We start from the raw sequence: 14,138 nt of genomic DNA on the forward strand, positions 1-14,138 counted from the left end.
TTAAAACTGAGAAATTAGCATTGGTGCTATGAACTAAACTATAGGCTTTATTCCAATTTCACCAGGTTTTCCAGAAATGTCCTTTTTCTGTTCCAGGATCCCACATTGCTTTTAGTTGTCGTGTCTTCTTGGTCTCCAATTCATGACAATTCCTCAGTCTTTTATTACCTTGACAATTTTAAAGAGGATTGGTCAGTTACTTTCTAGAATGTCCCTAATTTGGACCTATCTGATGTTTTTTCATGATTAGATTTGGGCAATTTCATGATTAGATTTGAGCAACTGGGCACAAATACCACAGAAGTGATGTTGTATCCTTCTTGGTGCATCGTATCAGAAGGTACGTGATGATATGATATGACTTATTACTGGTGATATTAACCTTGATCGGTCAGTTAAGGTGGTATCTGGCAGATCTCTCTGCTGTTAAGTTACTCTTTTCCCTTTGTAATTAACAATTATCTTGCTTGCAAAATGATAATACTAATTACTAATCATAGCATCTATCAGTGATTTTTGACTGCAACAGTTATTGCTGCAGTGTTTGTCTAATGGTGATTTTCTGTTTCTCTCATTCCTTCTACCTTTATCAGTTGGAATTCTGCTGTATGGAAGGGCTGTCTCTTCTCTCCTATCTTTTGAGGGCGCAGGTAGAGAGAGAAGAGGTTAGGGAAAGACAGTGACAAATTCAGATTTAGGCATGTTGGTCTGAGGTACCTGTGTGACATCCAGATGGAAATATCCAGAAAGCATTTGGCATCTGCATAGAAATAACAGTTGACGTTAAGATATTGGAGGCAAGTACTTTATTCTTTCCATTTTAGAAATGTGGAAACTGAGGTTCCGAGTGAAAACCTGAGGCATCGTGGGAAATAAAACGGGCAAGGCATCCAGGGGCCACATTGTTGAGGGCCTTGATTACCCTGCAAATGACTTTGGACTTTATAAAATGTCTCACCAATGCAAATTTAGGATTTGTAAGTAGGGAAAGATTGATAATCAGATCCTAGCTCTCAATCTCCTATAGCACTGTGTAACAACAGAGAGGCATTTAATATCCCAAGTAAATAAAATCTAAGCACCTGTGTTCTATAGGCTGTTGCAAAAAAAGGAGAAGTGTTGTCTGGAGTTATTGGAGAAGGCTTTGTGGAGGAAATGGAGCTTGCCACGGGCTTAGATAGAATTTGCGATGAGAGGAGAAGAGAAAGGGCATCCTAGAAGGATGATGCTATCAATAGCTCATACTTATTTTATTCCTCACAGTGTGCGAGGCACTGAACCAAGCACTTCAAGCATTTCATCCTCACATCTACCCAATAAGATAGTACTATTGTAATCCCTGTCTATAGATGAGGAAACTGAGCCTAGATTGGTTAAGTATTCTTCTTGTAAGTAGCTGGAAAAGGGAAGTCAAATAATATATCAGAATCTTATTATGCAAGTGTGGAATTAGAACAAGTGAAGTTAGATGAATTGAAAGTTTCATATGAGCTGTTGCTGATGTAGCTCACAGTAGGAATGGATTTTCTATTAAGATCAGAATAATTATAGCTACTGTGTATTGAGTGTTAGCTATGTGCTAGGCATTGTGCCAAGCGCTTTGCTTGCTTTATCTCATTTGATCCTCTTCAAAACCTTGTGAATTACATAGGTACTATTTTTATCCCTATTTTAGAGATGAAAATGCCTTCAATCTCTTGCTCAAGGTCACAGTGCTGGTGAGTGGCAGGACCAGCATGTGGACCCAAGTCTGTCTTGACTCTAAAGCCCACACTCTTAACCACTTAGTGATGCTTCCATCCTCTTAATAGGGATCAGTTTGCTAATGGGACAAGAAAACTTGATTTTTATGAGCTAAGGTTTTCTGGCTCCTAGGTAGTGCTTGGGTGTGGATTCTGCCAAATATGCCTTTGTGACGCTCTTTGTTCTATACCTCAATGGTTGACCAAACCCATGGTTTTTTTAGGTATAATTCAAGCACGTTGAAATCTGGTCTTTCAAGTCTGGGAACAGTTTGGCTTTAGGATGACCTTACAACTTTATTAATGTGTTATATGTTGATTTTAAAGCCTAACTCTTAGTAGGTACTCTTATTTCCATTTTGCCTCAATTCTTGAGGGAAGGCTCTTTGTAAACTCCTTATACTGACAAACTGTTGTAATTTCTCAGAAAGAGGCAAACAGAAGGAATTAATGGGAGGATAGAGGATGGCCATTAAACTGAAGGGTTCCTGGAGAAAATGATGCTTTGTTTTGTATTTGAAAGGTAAATAAGAATTAGCCAGAAGAGGAAAGGTGAGAAGACCATTCTGGAAGAGTGAATAGGATTAGCAATGATACAATTTCTAGATAGTGGAGATTTAAATTTTTAAAAATAAAATTATGAAAATATTAGGAAAACAATAGATGACTCTTTTGTAAAAGACTTTCAAAGCATGACATCAAAGACAGAAGCCATAAAGGAAATGACAAGTACGTCTGATTACGTAAAGATAAAAAAAAAGCTTCTGTACATCAAAAACTACCATAGGCAGAGCTACAACAATGACAACCTGGGAAAAACATTTGCAATGAATGTCAAATAGTCAGTATTAAATGTTGTTAAAACATAAATAGCTCTTACAACTCAATAAGAAAAAGAACATACCAGTGGAAAAATAGGCAAAGGCCACAGATGGTCACATCCCAAAAGAAGAAATATAGCCAAAAAACATGTTAGAAAATAGTTCAGCATCTTTGGTCATCGGAGACAAGCAAGTTAAAGCAATAAGTTGTGCTATTTGTGTTGTAGGGGAGGAAAAATAATTTCCCTCTACCCTTCTAGGTTCTTTGCTGAGACAAAAGAAAATTAAAAGATTAACAGGAGAAAAACAGAAGTTTGATAACATGTATACCTCCTATATACACGGGAAATACCCAGGAAAACTGAGTAACTCCCCAAAATGGCCCAAGTCACCACCTTAAATATCATCTCCAGCCAAAGACAAAAGAAGATGTAGGGGGCAATGATGGGAGGTTTCCAGGAAAAGCACAGTAAACAAGGGTATGGTGGTTATGCAGAAGATCTAAGTCCATGCCTTCTCCAATGATAAGAGTTTCTAGAGATTGAGTCATCCTCCTCTTCCTGGTGCAGGCAGAGAGGGGGACACCCTTACAAACGGAAATTTCCCTTATAAATGTCAATATCTTTTACAAAAGGATAACTTCTACTCAGTTTTCAGAGCTTCTCCTGTGTCTGCTAGTTTTTAAAACATAACCAGCTCAAAATAATTCCTATGCCAAAGAGACATTTTTAGGGGGGAGCAAAGTCTGCTTTCCTGCAGTGTTTTGTCTTTTGAAAAATGATAATGACCTGTTGGCTAGGTTGTAGCAGACCATATGTAACATTCTCATTTGTTGTTGGCAGGAGAATAAATTCAAAGAAATTTCCTGGAAGGCAATTTAGAATGATAGATTAAAAGCCTTAAAATGTTTATTCCTTTTAAAGACCTAGAAATTCTCCTTCTACAAACATAGACTGAGGAAATAGCAAAGGATCTGAAAACTTAGATATAACTTACATGGGCAACAGGAGGAGATGGGTTGAGTAAATTGTTGCACATCCGTATAATTGAATAAAATGAAGCTATTAGAAAATGAGGGTGTGGAAGCATGTTTATGACATGGAGTTTGTTGGGGATATAGTTTGCATTAATGCATGAGGCCACTATGCTGGAGAGAGATGGGGTCTGGAGTAGAGAAAGCCTTGCCTGCCATGCTAAGGAGTTTGAGTTTTTTCTGTAGTTACTGACGAGCCATTGAAGGATTTTAAATGGCCGATCAGAGCTGCATTTTTTCCCTCTTGTATCAGTGTGCTTGGAGGCCTGAGACCAGTAAAGAGATTATTGCAGTGGTCCAGGGAGAGACGATGAGTGCCCCAAAGTGTGAACAGTAGTGAATAGAGCCCCGGCCAGACTTTGGGCAGCCCAAAGAATGGATTTTTCCTGTGTTGGGTAATGGTTATAAGTACTTGTCCATAGGAATCCCCAAATAGCTGTGTGCTGTCATAGGAGGGGAAGCCAGGAGAACTGGAGCAAGAGGGCTGGGCCTGGGAAGATCTTGTGTCAGGCCAAACACCTCTCTCCTGTCCTTCTCGCACTCTTGTTTCCCTTTCATTTAGTTTTCCCATCCCCCTTCACTGCTTAATGTGGCTAGCCCTTCATTTAGGGTGGTCTGTTGTGACTGGCCCTCCTTCCCAATTACATTTCCCATAATACTAGCACTTCTTCCTGTGAACAAAAATTAAATTCTTTAGGCATTATGAAAATGGGAGTTTATTGACTTGAATGTTGAGGCGGAGCAGAAGTTGATGGGAGGCTGGACAATGATGCCAGTGAACTTGGGGCTGATATGACTATGGAAAAGGAAAAGGAAGTGGGACAAGTGTGGCTGAGCTGTTGAGTAGGGAAGTTGGGAGCCTGGAATCAGAGCGGTTCAGCAGTAGAGGATGAACCGGTACAGCTGCTGGTGCCTAGACTGGGTGCTTAGCAAAGAGCTGAATTTACAAGTTTCTGGACAGGAGAACCTTTGAGTAGTACAGTGAACTTTTCTGAGGAAGCTGAGAGAGTGTGGTTTAGAATGGAACCTGTGGGTTTTTCCGAGAAAAAAACAGCCAAAAAAAGACCTCAGTTTTGTAAGGGTTCATGAATTGCAAGCACCCAGCTGACCTGGGAATGAGGCAGTTGGAGCTAAGACAAGCCTGTCTTTAGGGAATGCTGGACTCTGAAACCCATCTGTGTAAATATAATTTGCTGCCCAACTGTTACCGAATCAGGTTCATTTTGCCTGTATGAAGAGCCAATCACCAAGACTACAAGTTTGCAGCAGAGAAATGGTTTATTTACAAGGCAACCAATCAAGGAGATGGGAGAACAAATCTCAAATCCGCCTCCCCCACAAATGGAATTAGAGACGTTTATAGGATAAAGGGGCGGGGTGATCTGAAGTGTAGGAATAGATGATGGGAGATAAGGAGGAGTGAGGTAATTGATGACCTGCACAAGTGTAGTCAAGCTTCATGGCTCCTCATAGGACACATGTTCACAAAATGGTGGCGTTACCATGATCTGAGGGTGGAGTTTTCAGCTCCTTGACATCAAAGGGTCACCTATCAGTCATCCCTGCAGGCCCAGTTGATGAGTTGGTGGTGTCAACTGGCCTGAAGTCCATTCTCAGTTCCTGAAAAACTTAAGCACCCCACCGGTTACCATGGTGACCCAAGCATCAGAGATGTTATCTATAGGGTGGGCCTTAATAATGCATTATCTAACTACCTTTTCAAACAGCCAACTAACTGTGGATAGGTAAAGCAAGTTGGCCCCCTGTTGGTTTCACAGTTAGGTTTGTGTTTTGAGATGTCTCACCTCGTAGAGAGTAGATCTTGTGAGCTGTGAGGTGGCACAGGTGTGGAGCCATTGGGCTGACTGCCTGTGTGCCATGGGGTCAAGGGGCAGGGCTAGAGTCTAAAGAAGAGAAACACTCGTGAGGCCTGGACTATGTCAGGTGTGAGATGGAAAGTGTTCTGATCTGGAAGTTAGGGGACCTGGGTTTTTGTTAGAAAGCTTGTCAGAGCCTTTTCCCTGGGTGTCTTCCTCTGTAAAATGGGATTTAATAACAAAGCCCTGCTTACCTCCCAGGTGATGGAAAAATGGAAGTGCTTTGTGGCATTTCTCTGTATGCTCCCTGCCCATGCCCTTTTCTTCAGGTGCTGAGCTGGGCAGATTTCAGCATGAATACAAAGTGCCAGGTTGGTGCCGAGATATGCTCAGATGCATTCTCATCTTCCTACCGTCCTTGTTTGCACTTGCAAGAGTCCTCTCTTCCCACTCTATTTGCAGCTAAAGGGATGGTTTAGCTTTCTGTCTGCTAGTCCAAAACACATGCTACCAAAATTTGGAGGCGATTGGCAGCTAACCAAGGGAGAAGAGCAGAGATATTCAGGCCAGGGCTGGGGGCCTTCGGACCTCTGAATTAAAATGCCATTTTCACGTGGCTTCTTTGGTTAATGCTGATTATGGATGTGGCTCCAGCATGGCAGAGCAGGGAGGTTCAACGTAATATCTTTGAAGTTGCTAAAGGAGGCCATGAGTTTACTGGAAATGGAATATGATGAATTTGGGGTCCTTTTTCAAATCTGCTGATTTGATATGTCTACATGTATCTGATTCAAAGATTGCTTGAAAAAGATACTTTTTATCCTGGTGATGGAAATAGACAGGCAATCAGATGAGAAAGGTCAAAGCGCTAGTTGGAATGACGTGGCCACATGAAAGTAACTGTTGGAAAACTTATTTACAATCAAGTCTAAATTAGCTGCCTCAAAAGGAGTTAGATCTATAATTGAATGGAGGATAATCCGAGAACTTACTGGGTTGGAACTGGAGACTTGCTTCCTTTAGGAGGTTTCTGGGCTTCTGGCATAGGGCTGTCATGGATCAGAACCAGTCAAATGGAGCTTTTATAAGGAAATCTGCCCTCAAGAATCTGCTCATCTCCTCTTGTCTGTGCGTCTAGAAAAGCACGAGTTAACTATGGGGCCCAGTGGCGCATTTTTACCTCTCTGTTTAGCATGTTGGAAGTATCTTGGGTATTCCAGAAGGTCAGGAAGGCTGCTGGCATGGCTCTGCGGGGACCCTAGAAGTATTGAGGACCTCCCCAAAGTGGTTGGGAGCCCCTGCCCACTCTGTGTACTGTAGCTTCTGAGGGTAGCCTTTGATGGGACTGATGCTGGGTAACTATGCACAGCCTCCAACTTGATCTCTTGCCTAAGGTGAGTAACTTCACTGCTGGGTCGGGGTAAAGAATACCAGCTTTGTTTCTTTCTTTCTTGGACTGCTCCTGAGGGCTGGGATGGGGAATTGGAGATAGGTCAATGAATGTTTAGATGATTGAAATTCCAAGTCACCAATCTTTATCCTAAGCCATTAAGGTCAGATGTATTTCAGAAGTCAGAATATTTTTATTTTAGAAATGCAATACGGTGCGTGTAGAGTATTTAACATATATCCCCAGTGGGATCTGGGACAGCACCCCATAATCAATACACTATTTTTATGGAAAATGTATGAATATTCACCATAAGTGGAATAAATAAAGTCTGTAAATAGCCACAGCTCAGTTCAAATCATGTTTTGCTACCAAATTAGCTTTGAAAAAAGCAGACTTTCAGTTTTTAGAGCTTTTTGAATTTGGTGATTGCTGATAAAGGGTTGTAGACCTGTAATTGTCATTGGATTTTCACTTTTAATCAAATTGGTCCACAGAGGGTAAAGGCACAACCTCGGAGGGGTTCTCTGATGAGGTATTGTGCAGGGGATGGACTCTTGGCTGTATTCCTTTCAAGACCCTTTCTCTTTTTCATTCTTCCTTCGCTTCATCTTGGCAGGGATTCAAGCAGGTTCAAGATATGTCTTTCCTTATAGAAGTTTTTCTTATAGTACCCTTTCCTTCTAAATGTAGACTCTGATGGAACTGAAGAAACAAATGCTTAAGAATGTACACATAGAGAAGCCAAACAAGTCCATAATGCTGATAATCTATATTAATAAGTGCCTATAACAAGATAGGGACACATATCAATGATTTTGTAAATCGTACCATTAAATCACTGTAGGTGAAGGAACTTCACAAACACGACTTTCATTCCTTTGTCAATCCTCAGTCCTGCTGAGTGTTTTTGATCCTGTAGTAGTTCAGGCCAAGGTCAAACATTTAGCATGTCTGGCTGCCAAGAGTGGTTGAATCTCCTGGGGTGTTAGTTAAGCATGCAGATTCCTGGAGTCCCAGACTTCTGGAATCATCATTCCTAATGGAGGAACCCAGGAATTTGCATATTTAACAAGCGCTCTTCAGGGGTTTCTTTGTTCCTCTTGAGAACCAGTGCTTTGAAGGTCAAACTGCCACAGTGGAGGTTTTAGAAGGCTCTAACCCAGGCCTAGGTAAAACCAAGTAGGATGGAACTGATTTGTCTCTTAGAAGGACAAGGTTCTCTTCATTTGCTTTGACCTGGGAGGAAAATAGAAGAGTAAAACCACATAGTCGTGCTTAGAAACAAACCAATCAAATGTGGAGGGGGGCGGAGAATTTTCCCTCTACCCTTCTATGTCCTTGACTGAGACTGCCCTGCAACAAAAGACAGATTAACAGGAGAAAAACAAACAGAAGTTTAATAACATGTATACCTCCTGTATACACAGGGGAGACCCAGGAAAACTGAGTAGCTCCCCCAGTTGGCCCAAGCCACTACCTTAAATACCATCTCCAGTTAAAGACAAAAGATGACGTGGGAGGGTGCAGTTATGGGAGGCTATCAGGAAAAGCACAGTAACCGAGGGTATGATTGTTATGCAGATGTAGGTCGTTGCCTTCTCCATTGATAAGAGTTTCTAGAGATTCAGTCACCCTTCTCTTGCTGGTACAGTACAGAGAGGGAGATACCCGTACAAATAGAGATTTTCCCTTATAAGTGTAAATGTCTCCTGCAAAAGGGTAACTTATACTCAGTTTTTACATCTTTTCCTGTGTCTGCTGATTCTTAAAAATAATCCTTATACCAAGCCAGCCCTGATGGCCTAGTGGTTAAAGTTTGACCTTCTCACCACTTCGGTGGCCTGGATCTGGTTCCCAGTTGCAGAACCACACCACCCGTACCCTTCTGTCAGTAGCCATGCTGTGGTGGCGGCTCACGTAGAACTAGAAGGACCTACAACTAGAATATATAACTATGCACTTGGGTTTTGGGGAGGAAAAAAACAAAAAGGAAGATTGGCAATAGGTGTTATCTCAGGGCTAATCTTTCCCAGAAAAAAAAAAGAAAACACAACCCTAAAGTTGTTCTAGGAACACTCAGTGGAGATGTGTTATATTTAAAAAAGAAAATAATCCTTATGCCAAAGAGACATATCTTGGCATGGCAAATTCTGCTCCCCTTCAAAATCGAAGAGAAGTTTGGAGCCTGGGTTGGCAATATTGGTAGGGTTGCCAGATAAAATATAAGATGCCCAGTTAAATTTAAATTTCAAGTAAACGATGAATAATGTTTCAGTGTAAGTATGTTTCATGCAATATTTAGGATATACTTATACTAAAACATTATTCATTGTTTATCTGAAATTCAAATTTAATTGGGCATTTGTATTTTTATTTACTAAATCTGGCAGTGCTTGGATATTGATTAATCCCCCTTCCCCCATGGGAAGCACATCAGATGGTATTGTGTACTTGTCCTATGCTCAGAATCTATTTCTATTTGTCCTGGGTTAAAAGCTTCTGAGACTGGCTACCTGTGTCATATTGAACTTGAAGAGCTGAAAAATTGAGTCTTGTTCTAGAGGTTTAGAGGAAGTGTTCTAGAGGGCCTAAGAAAAGCTCTCCCCTTCTCCTACCCTCAAACACTCCCTCACTCTCCATCTCTCTTCCTCTCCCCCCTTACTATGACACGCACACACACAAACACGTAGATGCATGTGCAAACACAAACATGTTTAGAAAACCACCTGCTTGCCTTTTAAATTTTTATATTACATTTTTTGTGTGAGTTTGGTTATTAATTATTATTATGATTATTATGAAAGTAACATTGTCTCACTGCATCCAGCATTTCTCTTCATAACCAGACTTAATTCTTTTTCAATTGCAGATCTTTCTCCTGGCCTGCCCTCCATGTCCGGGAGCCATCGTCGTCTTCAAGTAAGGGAAAATTGTTTTTTGCTCTGTTGCCATTGCTATTCAGACTGTTTTGTCTGTTTGATAACAAAGGATGATGAGCACATTGTTGTGAGTGCCTTGGACCTGCACCACTTTGTCTCTGGGCTTCCTGAGGGACAAAAGTCTATGAGGGCACAGGGAAACATGGAAGTGTTATATGTGGAGTAATTTTTGTCAAGCCCTGACAATCCTTTTTAGCGATTCCTTGTGGTGGTGGGTTATGCATGAGGCATGCTCCCTTAGAAGGTTGCTGCCCTCCTAACGTTTCTCTTGAGAGCAACCTGGGGTCAGACAGCTTCCCTCCTTGCCAAAATCTCTGCATTGTGGTCCTGCTGCTCTTCCCTTGGAAGGGCTTTATTCTTGTGTTTTGATTTTGTTTTTCTTTTTCTGAAAGCGCAAATTAAAGTGAGGAGAAAAACATATCACCTTATTACAAGTCCTGACTTTCTTAAAAATAACAAGCATCAAATCCATTAAAGTGTATTACAGGCAAATCATGTTTATCTGAAGGCAAGTTTGCTTGAATGAAATTCTCAAGAGTCCCAGAACCCTCATTTTAACCGTGAGTTGTGACCATCTCACTTATGAAGCCTTTTATTAGAGTTGCTCATGAGAAGCTAAATCGACCAAATTAATTTCATCTCTTTTCCCCTTCCCTGACCTCCATTTTGGAGCTGTTCCTGAGCAGTCAAATGGCTGCAAGCCAGAGGGAGGGGACAGGAAGTAAAGAGCCCAGCAGATCCTTGGATAATTGAGAGTGGTTTAAATGGCTTTCTGATTTACTTAAGTCATTAAAGTGTTAGGTAGGGGGAAAATATACCCCATTTGCTGCTTCAAATAGCTCCTTAGAATAGCCACTTAGTGTCTTGCCTTAGGTGAGTAGCTTTCTGCTAGCTGAGGGGGAATGGATCTTGATTTTGTACATCTGATACTTGCACAGCCCCTAAGCAGAAGGGGCATTTAACCCTGTTTCCCTCCTTTGGTTTCCCAAAATGAGCTCAATTTTTCAGTGTAATGTTTTTAAAATAACATTTATTGGTTTTATTTTATTATTATAAAAGGAACAATTCTCATTATGGAAAATGCAGAGACACATAAAGGAGAAAACAAACATCACTCCGAATCCTACCACCAAGAGATAATTTTGGTTATTGCCTTTCTTTTTGTAGTAAGCAGACATCGTAAGATAAGTTTTTTTACTGTATCTTTTCTAAATTTAATTTAATTTGTATATACATTTATACACATAAAATACATGAATATGATTGCTGGATTTATGTTTTTATTATAGTGGACCGTTTTTTTCCCTTTGTTTTGTTTGACCCCTACCCCTACCTTTCTCACCATCCCTGTATATCACCAAACCGGTATGAACCCTTCCATATTTTTCTCCATACTCATAGGGACACACCTACACAAATGGGTTTTGGAATATTTGGGTGTTTTTATTCACTGTTTGTTTTACAAAAATAGAATCCTGTATATGTTTTAATACATCGTGCTTTTTTCACTCAATATCTCATGGGAATCTATCAAAGTCTGTTAGTATAGCTCTTATTCTTTTACCAGGCTGCAAAATATTTCATAGATTCATAATAGTTTATTTAGCTATTCCCCTATTACGAACAATTACATGTATTCTTTCCAGATTTCTGCCACTATAATCAATCCTGAAATAAACATCATTGTGCGTATGCCCTTATTTAATAATATTTTATATATATATGCACATACAACTGTTTATATATAAATATATATATTTATGTTAAATACTTCCATATTGATTTACAAAAACAGGCAGTTATAATTCACTTTGCCCTTTTTTATGTAACATGTGAGATTACTCTTTTCTTCATATCCCTGCTGGCATAAGGCGTTATGGTTCTTTCATAATTTTGACAACTTAATGGATGTATCTCCTTGGCTAGTAATGAATTTCTGTATTATCTCGTATTTTTCTTTTCCAATTAAATTTGCTCGTTGAATTGTCTGTTCATATTATCTACCCATTTCCTGTGAATTTTTTATATTTTTCTTAATTTTTAAGACCTCTTTGTTTATTTCAGGTATTGGCTTTCTATCATCAGTATAAATATCTTTTCCCAAGTCTGTATGTATTGACTTTGCTGCTGGTATATTTTTCCACGTAATTTTCAAAATTTTTTCATAATGTTTTGTTATATAGCTTCTAGATTCTCAGTCTTGGTTAAGACTATTTTCTTAAAGATGGATAATTAGTTGTACTGGTATAATATATTTAATAATCTGTACTTTTCCCTGTGAACTGAACTACCATCTTTGTCACCTATTAAAATTTTTATATATTAGGATCCATTTATGGATTCTCTTTTCTGCTTCTTCTATTTGTCTGTGCACCCAAATTGTGTTGATTTGATTGCGTTAGCTTAAAAATACATATTGTTTTGGTTATTCTTTGGCATTTTTTCTTATGTACAAATTTTAAGATCACTTTCATTCAATTTTCCCCACCAACCCTATTGGGATTCTAATTAAAATTGCATTAAGTTTCTATTTCAATCTTGTGAGAATTGATTTTTAAAATATTATGTAGCATTTTTTTTTTTTTTTTTTTTTTTAAAGATTTTATTTTTTCCTTTTTCTCCCCAAAGCCCCCTGGTACATAGTTGTGTATTCTTCGTTGTGGGTTCTTCTAGTTGTGGCATGTGGGACGCTGCCTCAGCGTGGTCTGATGAGCAGTGCCATGTCCGCGCCCAGGATTCGAACTGACGAAACACTGGGCCGCCTGCAGCGGAGCGCGCGAACTTAACCACTCGGCCACGGGGCCAGCCCATTATGTAGCTTTTTTTAATCTAAGAAATGATATTTCTTTCCATCTGTTCAGATCTTGTTTTACACCTTTCTTGATACATTTGTTCCTAAAGAATTAATAGCTTTTTTGTCCATTATGAGTGGAATATTGTCCTCTTTTCTATTCCTAAATACTTATTGCTAGAAAAGGAAAATGTTATTGATTTTAAAAATATTTCTTATATCTAGCTATCCTGCCAAACTCTCTTGTTAGTTCTGGTAAATTTTGTTTTAATTTTACCCCTTTTTTGAATGGTTATACCAGTTATTTCATTTTCTTCTATTTTTACTTTTGCTAGAAACTCAAAGACAGAGTTCCATAAAAATGGTGCTGGTGGGCCACTCTGTCTAAAACCAGTTTTAAATAGAAATGTTTTTTGTGTCTCTCCATATTTGCTGTTGCTGTTTGTTAAATAGTCTATTATATTTAAATAGTTTCTGCATTTACTTAGAGAAATTTTAAAAGGGAATGGTTGCTGTATTTTATCACATGCTTTATCAGTGTCTGTTGATCATGTATTTTTTTCCATTTAATTTTTTATATAGTGAATTATGTCAATAGATTTTCTAATTTTGAACCACTCTTAAGTTACTGAAATAAGCCCTGCTGATCATAGTGTATTATTATTTTATTACATTGCTGGATTCTATTTGTCAATCTTTTATTTAGAATCTTGCCTCAGTATTCATGAGTGAGATTGGAGCCGTTCTTTTGGATTTTTTTGGTCAGGTTTAAGGGTTGAAATTATGGTGGCTATGTAAAATGAGCTCTAGAAGTTTCCTTTTTTTCCTCTGGCCTGGAATACTCTAATTACCCTTAGAATTACCCTTAGAAATTAGATAAAGCTCAATTGTGAAGCTTGTCTGGTCTTGGTGCCTTTTTCAGTTGGTAGACCCTTAATCACCTTTCATAATTAATATGATAATTAATCTATTTGAATCTTTTTGAGTCAATTTTGGTTGTTTGTATTTTGCTGGGAAATTATCCATTTCTTCTAAGTTTTCGGATTTGTTGCCATGAATTTAGTTGAGCATGTAGTATCCTCTTATTTTATAATTTTAAAAACTGTCTTCTCGTCTGTAGGCATGTCTTCTTTCTTGAGCTCAATCTTGTCTGTTGTTGTGTTCTGCCCCATATTTTATATTTTGGTCAGGTTAGTAAGCATGTTACCTATTTTTGATTGCTTTATAGAACCTGGTTGTGCATATATTTATCCTTTTTTACATTATTATATATATATTATATATATGTTACTTAATTTTCAGCTTCTCTATTGATTTCCTCTTCTTGTTGTTTTTCTAATGTCTCAAGATGTGCATTTATTCTTTTACTTTTTCTCTTCTTTTTGTTTAAGATTTTTATCTTTTCCTTTTTCTCCCAAAGCCCTCCGGTATATAGTTGTGTGTATTTTCAGTTGTGGGTCTTTCTAGTTGTGGCATGTGGGATGCTGCCTCAGCATGGCTTGATGAGCGGTGCCATGTCCATGCCCAGGATCCGAATCAGCAAAACCCTGGGCTGCCGAAGCGGAGTGTGTGAACTTAACCACTCGGTCACAGGGCCAGCCC

The 14,138-nt window shown here is 39.0% G+C and overlaps 1 protein-coding gene across 5 annotated transcripts in view; it reads left to right on the plus strand.

The window, feature by feature from the left end:
• Window positions 1–14,138, plus strand: part of TMEM164 (transmembrane protein 164) — a 257,355-nt gene that overhangs the window by 59,360 nt on the left and 183,857 nt on the right. For all 5 annotated transcript variants that reach the window (XM_023633710.2, XM_023633711.2, XM_023633709.2 and 2 more), the window contains one exon: window positions 9,676–9,725. In XM_023633710.2, the coding sequence (XP_023489478.1) occupies window positions 9,676–9,725 (50 nt within the window). The remainder of the gene's footprint in view (window positions 1–9,675; window positions 9,726–14,138) is intronic.

This window comes from Equus caballus, chromosome X, assembly GCF_041296265.1.
Source record: "Equus caballus isolate H_3958 breed thoroughbred chromosome X, TB-T2T, whole genome shotgun sequence".
Taxonomy (NCBI): domain Eukaryota; kingdom Metazoa; phylum Chordata; class Mammalia; order Perissodactyla; family Equidae; genus Equus; species Equus caballus.